We start from the raw sequence: 10,197 nt of genomic DNA, 5'->3' as shown, positions 1-10,197 counted from the left end.
CCCTCGCCCCATCCTTGTTTGTGAATGACTGACCATTTCTATGGAATCTACTTTATACCCAATCATGGCACCCACCTGTTCCCAATTTGCCTGGGATGTTCCAAATAAGTGTTTGATGAGCATTCCTCAACTTTATCAGTATTTATTGCCACCTTTCCCAACTTCTTTGTCACGTGTTGCTGGCATCAAATTCAAAAGTTAATGATTATTTGCAAAAAAAAAAAAAAAAAAGTTTATGAGTTTGAACATCAAATATGTTGTCTTTGTAGCATATTCAACTGAATATGGGTTGAAAATGATTTGCAAATCATTGTATTCCGTTTATATTTACATCTAACACAATTTTCCAACTCATATGGAAACGGGGTTTGAACTTTGTTTTAGCAATCAAGAATATTTCAGTTGTGTTTATCCTTCTTTTGTGGGGACATTGTTGATTGTCACGTCATGTTCGGATGTACATTGTGGACGCTGTCTCTGCTCCACAGTAAGTCTTTGCTGTCGTCCAGCGTTCTGTTTTTGTTTACTTTGTAGCCAGTTCAGTTTTAGTTTCGTTCTGCATAGCCTTCCCTAAGCTTCAATGCCTTCTCTTAGGGGCACTCACCTTTTGTTTATTTTTGGTTTAAGCATTAGACACCTTTTTACCTGCACCCTGCCTCCCGCTGTTTCCGACGTCTACAAAGCAATTAGCTACGGGCTGCCACCTACTGATATGGAAGAGTATTACGCGGTTACTCTGCCGAGCTCTAGACAGCACCGACACTCAATAACAACACATCATTTGCAGACTATAATTACTGGTTTGCAAACAATATTTTTAACCCAAATAGGTCTGGCACACCAGACTGTATCTCACAGTGTTTGAAAAACACTGATCTACCAGAGCATGCGGTACACACCCACCAGCCGACTTGTAGGAGGTATTCAGCTCCCTTCCTAATGAGCCACTCCACCTGCCAGTGCTGAGAAACTGAAGTGTTGAAGGGGAAACAAGAGGGAGAACAAAAAAACAAGAGCGAGTCCCAGAAATCCCCGAGCTCTCTGCAGCAAATGTAACCAGAGCGGTTGGGCGGGACAGCTGACGTACGCTCGTCTCACCGGTGAGCTGCTTTGTCACACGGCAGGTCTCGGGGCTAATCCATGTTACATTATCACATGACGTTGCAACCGCACACTCTCTCTGCCTCTTATTAAAACCACGGCGCTCGTACATCCCGAGAGGCCTGAACACACCGTCTAAGTGAAGTCTATTACTTCCCTCCTCTATTTCTACTCCTCCGCGCCGGGTGCTAAAACACAGTTTCATTAAAATCACATTAACCCCTGGAGAGTGACAGCGATAAAGATTCATGGGGCATCTCTGTGTGCAGTCTGTGACTCGGCGAGGTCGTCTATCCATGTCCTGGACTTGCTCTCTTACTGTCTCCCTCCTTAGACAGCTCATTCAATATGTTGACTCCTGCCTGTCCACACGTGGAATTGAAGTGTGTGCTTTCTTTTCGAAAACAAACACCGGATGTATTTGTAGGGGCCCTAATATTACTCAGCTTTGCATAAAATATCAATCAATCAATGTTTACTTATATAGGCCTAAATCAGGAGTGTCTCAAAGGGCTGCACAAGCCACAACGACATCATCGGCTCAGATCCCACATCAGGGCGAGGAAAAACTCAACCCAATGGGACAATGAGAAACCTTGGAGGGGACCGCAGATGGGGCGACCGGTGCAATGGACGTCGAGTGGATCTAGCATAATATTGTGAGCGTTCAGTCCATAGTGGATCTAACATAATAGTGAGAGTCCAGTCCATAGTGGATCTAACATAATATTGTGAGAGTCCAGTCCATAGTGGATCTAACATAATAGTATGAGAGTCCAGTCCATAGTGGATCTAACATAATACTGAGAGTCCAGTCCATAGTGGATCCAACATAATAGTCAGAGTCCAGTCCATAGTGGATCTAACATAATAGTGAGAGTCCAGGCCATAGTGGATCTAACATAATAGTGTCAGAGTCCAGTCCATAGTGGATCTAACATAATAGTGTGAGAGTCCAGTCCATAGTGGACCTAACATAATAGTGTGAGAGTCTAGTCCATAGTGGATCTAACATAATATCGTGAGAGTCCAGTCCATAGTGGATCTAACATAATATTGTGAGAGTCTAGTCCATAGTGGTTCTAACATAATAATGTGAGAGTCCAGTCCATAGTAGATCTAACATAATAGTGAGAGTCCAGTCCATAGTGGATCTAACATAATAGTGAGAGTCCAGTCCATAGTGGATCTAACATAATAGTGAGAGTCCAGTCCATAGTGGATTCAGCATAATAGTGAGAGTCCAGTCCATAGTGGATTTAACATAATAGTGACAGTCCAGTCCATAGTGGATCTAACATAATAAAATAATAGTGAGAGTCCAGTCCATAGTGGATTTAACATAATAGTGAGAGTCCAGTCCATAGTGGATCTAACATAATAACATAATAGTGAGAGTCCAGTCCATAGTGGATCTAACATAATAACATAATAGTGAGAGTCCAATCCATAGTGGATCTAGCATAATAGTGAGGATCCAGTCCATAGTGGATCTAACATAATAGTGAGAGTCCAGTCCATAGTGGATCTAACATAATAGTGAGAGTCCAGTCCATAGTGGATCTAACATAATAGTGAGAGTCCAGTCCATAGTGGATCCAACATAATAGTGACAGTCCAGTCCATAGTGGATCTAACATAATAGTGTGAGAGTCCAGTCCATAGTGGATCTAACATAATATTGTGAGAGTCCAGTCCATATCCGAGGTTCGACTATCCGGTGTAGCCTCCTCTCCAGTACACCTGAATAGACCTTACCGGGAAGGCTGAGGAGTGTGATCCCACGATAGTTGGAACACACCTTTCGGTTCCCCTTCTTAAAGAGAAGAACCACCACCCCGGTCTGCCAATCCAGAGGTACCGCCCCCGATGTCCACGCGATGTTGCAGAGTCTTGTCAACCAAGACAGCCCTACAACATCCAGAGCCTTAAGGAACTCCGGGCGGATCTCATCCACCCCCGGGGGCTTTTTCATATTGTCATTACAGGGTATTGTGTGTAGAATTTTGAGGACAAAATTAATTTATTCCATTTTGGAAAGTGAAGTGAAGCGCGATGAATATTTTCCGGACACATTGTACTGTAGGAAATATAAATATTGGCAATAGCCCATAATCTCCTTTAGCACTTTAGTCAAAAGTCGGCAGCGTCGTCAAGAAGTGAAAAGGTGAGAATGATTTTTTATTTTTTGCTATGCGCGGCCATGTTCCGCAAAATGAAACGCAGCGATCATTTACATAACCCATCTCACTCGTCATTATTCTTCGAAAGAAAGAACAATTCCTTACTCCTCCCTTGCCCGAGATGAGATTTATTCTGTAAAATGACTTTCTGACGCAGCCCATCTTGCATGGGGGCTTGTGCTGCGCCCAAGAAGAATAGAATGTCACCGGCCATCTCAGCGTCTAATGGAGTGTCTATATGGCTTCTTAATGGCCGCCCCTGCTCATGCCGGATGAAAGAGGACCTCTGTATCAGCAGATCTGGCTCTTAATCAGCTTGGGCAAAGTATGATTTTTTTGCATACTTTGAGCACAGCTCCTCCATGCCTGTGCAGCCTACAGTACTTCTTTAAGGCTGATGTCAGCAAAGTAGCTTTCCCTATCATTAAAGGAGGGTAGGAAACCTGAAAATATGAGAGTATACATTGAACAATAATAATTGTTATTTTGCAAATAATCATTACCTTAGAATTTAATGGCAGTAACACATTGCAAAAAAGTTGTCACAGGGGCATTTTTACCACTTTTAACAACACTCAGTAAACGTTTGGGAACTGAGAAGACACATTTTTTAAGTTTTTCGGGTGGAATTCTTTCCCATTCTTGCTTGATGTACAGCTTAAGTTGTTCAACAGTCCGGGGGTCTCCGTTGTGCTATTTTAGGCTTCAAAATGCGCCACACATTTTCAATGAGAGACAGGTCTGGACTACAGGCAGGCCAGTCTAGTACCCGCACTCTTTTACTATGAAGCCACGCTGTTGTAACACGTGGCTCGGCATTATCTTGCTGAAATAAGCAGGGGCGTCTAGGATAAAGTTGCTCGGATGGCAACATATGTTGTTCCAAAACCTGTATGTACCTTTCAGCATTAATGGTGCCTTCACAGATGTGTAAGTTACCCATGCCTTAGGCACTAATACACCCCCATACCATCACAGATGCTGGCTTTTGAACTTTGCACCTAGAACAATCCAGATGGTTCTTTTCCTTTTTGATACGGAAGGACACGATGTCCACAGTTTGCAAAAACAATAGGAAATGTGGACTCGTCAGACCACAGAGCACTTTTCCACTTTGCATCAGTCCATCTTAGATGAGCTGGGGCCCAGGAAAGCTGTCAGCGTTTCTGGGTGTTGTTGATATATGGCTTTCGCTTTGCATAGCAGAGTTTTAACTTGCACTTACAGATGTAGCGACCAACTGTAGTTACTGACAGTGGTTTTCTGAAGTGTTCCTGAGCCCATGTGGTGATATCCTTTACAACGGGTACAAGCGGCCGAAATGAGTTTCCTCCGCCGGGTGGCAGGGCTCTCCCTTAGAGATAGGGTGAGAAGCTCTGTCATCCGCGGGGAGCTCAAAGTAAAGCCGCTGCTCCTCCACATTGAGAGGAGCCAGATGAGGTGGTTCGGGCATCTGGTCAGGATGCCACCCGATCGCCTCCCTAGGGAGGTGTTTAGGGCACGTCCGACCGGTAGGAGGCCACGGGGAAGACCCAGGACACGTTGGGAAGACTATGTCTCCCGGCTGGCCTGGGAACGCCTCGGAATCCCCCGGGAGGAGCTGGACGAAGTGGCTGGGGAGAGGGAAGTCTGGGCTTCCCTGCTTAGGCTGCTGCCCCCGCGACCCGACCTCGGATAAGCGGAAGAAGATGGATGGATGGATCCGTGATCCACAATAGAAAAAGGAGAGAGTGTGGAATCCAATGAGCCCTTGTACCTAAGTTACGGTCAGAGCGAAAAAAGATACGTTCTTCACTGCACTCTAGTCCTTCACTCTCACGATCTTTCATCCTGGCTCAAATTAATGGGGTAATTGTCGCTTTCTCGGTCCCAATCGCTCTCGCTGCTGTGTAAACAATGGGGAAATGTGAGGACACTTTCAACTTGTGACGTCACGCTACTTCTGGTACAAACAAGGCTTTTTTTTTTTATCAGCGACCAAAAGTTGCGAACTTTATCGTCGTCGTTCTATACTAAATCCTTTCAGCAAAAATATGGATCAAGTATGACACATAGAATGGATCTGCTATCCCCGTTTAAATAAAAAAAAATCATTTCAGTAGGCCTTTAAAGGGGAACATTTGTTATGTATCAGAAAAGGGAAGGAGGCGACAACCAGGGCAGGACTGCGGTTACAAGGTTTATTTGAAACCTTTTGCTGAATACGTGGCGTGTGTATGCTACTCAAAGTGAGTGAGTGTTGACTATGTGTAAAATTAATAATGTAAATGTTACCAAGGGTTGTTGTCTGTAAATGTTGATTGTATCTTTCGTCGTTATCCAAGGGGGCAAGGCGAAGAGGCAGTTCGTGGACAGGCAAGTGGTCGTGGGCAAGAGCAGGGCAGCGTGGTCTGGGTCCGAGCAGGGAGGTCGTGGATCATGGAGAGCAGTCAGGAATCCGGATGGGTGTCGAGTAACAAGGCACGATCACGGAGGACATGGGAGTCACTGTGGAAAATACAAAAGGGCATGAACCAAGGGGAAACACGGAGAGATAGAGCAAAACAAGGACGAGGAAATCACTGGGAAAGGAATGCCAGACGTGATGCTTACTGGAAGGTTAGCGACGTTCTGGCAAAGGTTCCTCAGGTCCGCTGGTCTTTATGCTGCTCCCCCTCGTCAAGTCCAGGTGCGCTGATGAGTAATTGTTTGCAGGCTTGTTGCTGTGTGGGTGTGTTGTGCTCAGCGCGAGCAGAGGCTTGTCTGAGTGTGCTGCTAGCAGAGGGGTTAAGAGAGGTGCCTGCAGCTCCAACTGCAGAGGAAACGTGGGTTCGACTCCGCGTCATGACAACATTATCACAATTTCAGAAGGGTTAAAACCATTAAAAATCAGTTCCCAGTGGCTTATTATATTTTTCGAAGTTTTTTTCAAAATTTTACCCATCACGCAATATCCCTAAAAAAAGCTTCAAAGTGCCTGATTTTAACCATCGTTATATACACCCGTCCATTTTCCTGTGACGTCACATAGTGAAGCCAACACAAACAAACATGGCGGAAAGAACAGCAAGCTATAGCGACATTAGCTCGGATTCAGACTCGGATTTCAGCGGCTTAAGCGATTCAACAGATTACGCATGTATTGAAACGGATGGTTGTAGTGTGGAGGCAGGTAGCGAAAACGAAATTGAAGAAGAAACTGAAGCTATTGAGCCATATCGGTTTGAACCGTATGCAAGCGAAACCGACGAAAACGACACGACAGCCAGCGACACGGGAGAAAGCGAGGACGAATTCGGTGATCGCCTTCTAACCAACGATTGGTATGTGTTTGTTTGGCATTAAAGGAAACTAACAACTATGAACTAGGTTTACAGCATATGAAATACATTTGGCAACAACATGCACTTTGAGAGTGCAGACAGCGCAATTTTCATCAATTAATATATTCTGTAGACATACCCTCATCCGCGCTCTTTTCCTGAAAGCTGATCTGTCCAGTTTTGGAGTTGATGTCAGCAGGCCAGGGAAGCTAGGGTCGATATTCTTCTCTTGATCATCTTTGGTGGCATAAGGGACCGTGTGAGCCAAGACATCCAGGGGGTTTAGCTCGCTCGTCTGCGGGAACAAACTACCGAGGTCCTTTGTCCCTGAATTGTTCACACACTCCGGCAGATTCAATGGGGGTCTGGCGGCAGATTTCTTTGACTTTATCGTTGGAAATGCATCTGCTTTGAGTGTCGCAGGATATCCACACATTCTTGCCATCTCTGTCGTAGCATAGCTTTCGTCGGTAAAGTGTGCGGAACAAACGTCCAATTTCTTGCCACTTTCGCATCTTTGGGCCACTGGTGCAACTTGAATCCGTCCCTGTTCGTGTTGTTACACCCTCCGACAACACACCGACGAGGCATGATGTCTCCAAGGTACGGAAAACAGTCGGAAAAAACGGAAAATAACAGAGCTGATTTGACTCGGTGTTTGAGAAAATGGCGGATTGCTTCCCGTTGTGACGTCATCGCTCCGAGAGCGAATATTAGAAAGGCGTTTAATTCGCCAAAATTCACCCATTTAGAGTTCGGAAATCGGTTAAAAAAAATATGGTCTTTTTTCTGCAACATCGAGGTATATATTGACGCTTACATAGGTCTGGTGATAATGTTCCCCTTTAAGAACCACTGTTATAGATGACAAGTTCAAAAGCCAGCATCTGTGATGGTATGGGGGTGTATTAGTGCCCAAGACATAGGTAACTTACACATCTGTGAAGGCACCATTAATGCTGAAAGGTACATACAGGTTTTGGAGCAACATATGTTGCCATCCAATCAACGTTACCATGGACGCCCCTGCTTATTTCAGCAAGACAATGCCAAGCCACGTGTTACAACAGCGTGGCTTCGTAGTAAAAGCAAATCATTGTATTCTGTTTTTATGTACCCTTTACACAACGTGCCAACTTCACTGGTTTGGGGTTTTGTATATATATACAAACCCTGTTTCCATATGAGTTGGGAAATTGTGTTAGATGTAAATATAAACGGAATACAATGATTTGCAAATCCTTTTCAACCCATATTCAATTGAATGCACTACAAAGACAAGATATTTGATGTTCAAACTCATAAACTTCTTTTTTTTTTTGCAAACAATAATTAACTTAGAATTTTATGGCTGCAACACGTGCCAAAGTAGTTGGGAAAGGGCATGTTCACCACTGTGTTACATGGCCTTTCCTTTTAACAACACTCAGTAAACGTTTGGGAACTTAGGAGACACATTTTTTAAGCTTCTCAGGTGGAATTCTTTCCCATTCTTGCTTGATGTACAGCTTAAGTTGTTCAACAGTCCGGGGGTCTCCGTTGTGGTATTTTAGGCTTCATAATGCGCCACACATTTTCAATGGGAGACAGGTCTGGACTACAGGCAGGCCAGTCTAGTACCCGCACTCTTTTACTATGAAGCCACGTTGATGTAACACGTGGCTTGGCATTGTCTTGCTGAAATAAGCAGGGGCGTCCATGGTAACGTTGCTTGGATGGCAACATATGTTGCTCCAAAACCTGTATGTACCTTTCAGCATTAATGGCGCCTACACAGATATGTAAGTTACCCATGTCTTGGGCACTAATACACCCCCATACCATCACAGATGCTGGCTTTTACACTTCGCGCCTATAACAATCCGGATGGTTCTTTTCCTCTTTGGTCCGGAGGACACAACGTCCACAGTTTCCAAAAAAAATTTGAAATGTGGACTCGTCAGACCACAGAACACTTTTCCATTTTGCATCAGTCCATCTTAGATGAGCTCAGGCCCAGCGAAGCCCATGGCGTTTCTGGGTGTTGTTGATAAACAGTTTTCGCTTTGCATAGGAGAGTTTTAACTTGCACTTACAGATGTAGCGACCAACTGTAGTTACTGACAGTGGGTTTCTGAAGTGTTCCTGAGCCCATGTGGTGATATCCTTTACACACTGATGTCACTTGTTGATGCAGTACAGCCTGAGGGATCGAAGCTGCTTACGTGCAGTGATTTCTCCAGATTCTCTGAACCCTTTGATGATATTACGGACCGTAGATGTTGAAATCCCTAAATTTCTTGCAATTGCACTTTGAGAAAGGTTGTTCTTAAACTGTTTGACAATTTGCTCACGCAGTTGTGGACAAAGGGGTGTACCTCGCCCCATCCTTTCTTATGAAAGACTGAGCATTTTTTGGGAAGCTGTTTTTATACCCAATCATGGCACCCACCTGTTCCCAATTAGCCTGCACACCTGAGGGATGTTCCAAATAAGTATTTGATGAGCATTCCTCAACTTTATCAGTATTTATTGCCACCTTTCCCAACTTCTTTGTCACGTGTTGCTGCCATCAAATTCTAAGTTAATGATTATTTGCAAAAAAAAAAAAAGTTTATCAGTTTGAACATCTAATATGTTGTCTTTGTAGCATATTCAATTGAATATGGGTTGAAAATGATTCGCAAATCATTGTATTCCGTTTATATTTACATCTAACACAATTTCCCAACTCATATGGAAACGGGGTTTGTATGTATTGTTGTTGTTACCACATTTGATTTTTCCAACAAATCCCTCTCCATTCATGCAGTGTAAGCTGGAGTTCCAGAGTTGCCTCTCTGGGAAGATGATCTCCGTGAAATGTGACGGAGCGTGTCCGTGTTTGCCCGGACAAGTGTTCAGCAAGCCGCCACGCAAAAGCGACAAGACCGGTGAGTACACTCCGTCCTTGGCTTGCTTGTTTGCCTCTTTTTTTGATTGGTCGGTCCGCTCCTTTGTATGCATGAACAGATGACTGAATGAACGTGAATTCACACGTGAGTTCATCATTTCTTCCAGTCATTTTGGAGCTGCTGCCTCACACACTAAAAAAAAACAACCCTCAAAATATCTGGTGATTCACAGCTTTTCCTTCACTTTCCACCCCCCCTGCCCTTATTTATATTATTTCTTCCCCCTTCTGCGCCCTCTCTCTGACAGCGAGCAGTGATGGAGTGAGTCTGCGTGTCTTGTTGTTTGTCATAAAAATGGGATTTGGTCTGATAGATGGAGAGATTCAGAGGGAGAAATGCAATCTAAAGTGGGGCAGCACAAAAAGGATGGATTGTTATTGTTACAAAGTTCCTCCCTCCCCCCGTGTGGGAGTAGTGGGGATGATGTCGATGATGATGAGGATTCTTACGCCCCGACGTCGGTCCATCCGTCATCTGTCTCGCCACGTGCTCTTATTCCTCAAGGAACTATTCATTGCTCACATTTTGCCTCCGCATCGGGTGTAAGACACTGAATGTTTCAACAGTCAAACGAAATTGAATTCTGAGAAGAAGGCGCTCCAAATACCCAAGTGTCTGGAATCTATCAAAAATAAGGGCAGTAAGTCAGTTGATCTGCCTCGCTCTCTAAACTCCTGG

The 10,197-nt window shown here is 44.3% G+C and overlaps 1 protein-coding gene across 3 annotated transcripts in view; it reads left to right on the top strand.

Annotated features, from left to right (window-relative positions):
• spock1 (SPARC (osteonectin), cwcv and kazal like domains proteoglycan 1) overlaps positions 1–10,197 on the top strand; it is a 314,102-nt gene that overhangs the window by 230,769 nt on the left and 73,136 nt on the right. For all 3 annotated transcript variants that reach the window (XM_072912464.1, XM_061930578.1, XM_061930579.2), the window contains one exon: positions 9,378–9,498. In XM_072912464.1, the coding sequence (XP_072768565.1) occupies positions 9,378–9,498 (121 nt within the window). The remainder of the gene's footprint in view (positions 1–9,377; positions 9,499–10,197) is intronic.

This window comes from Nerophis lumbriciformis, linkage group LG36 (genome assembly GCF_033978685.3).
Source record: "Nerophis lumbriciformis linkage group LG36, RoL_Nlum_v2.1, whole genome shotgun sequence".
Classification (NCBI taxonomy): Eukaryota; Metazoa; Chordata; class Actinopteri; order Syngnathiformes; family Syngnathidae; genus Nerophis; species Nerophis lumbriciformis.
Note: the sequence above shows the minus strand (reverse complement) of the source record. Positions and strands in the feature narration are given on the sequence as shown.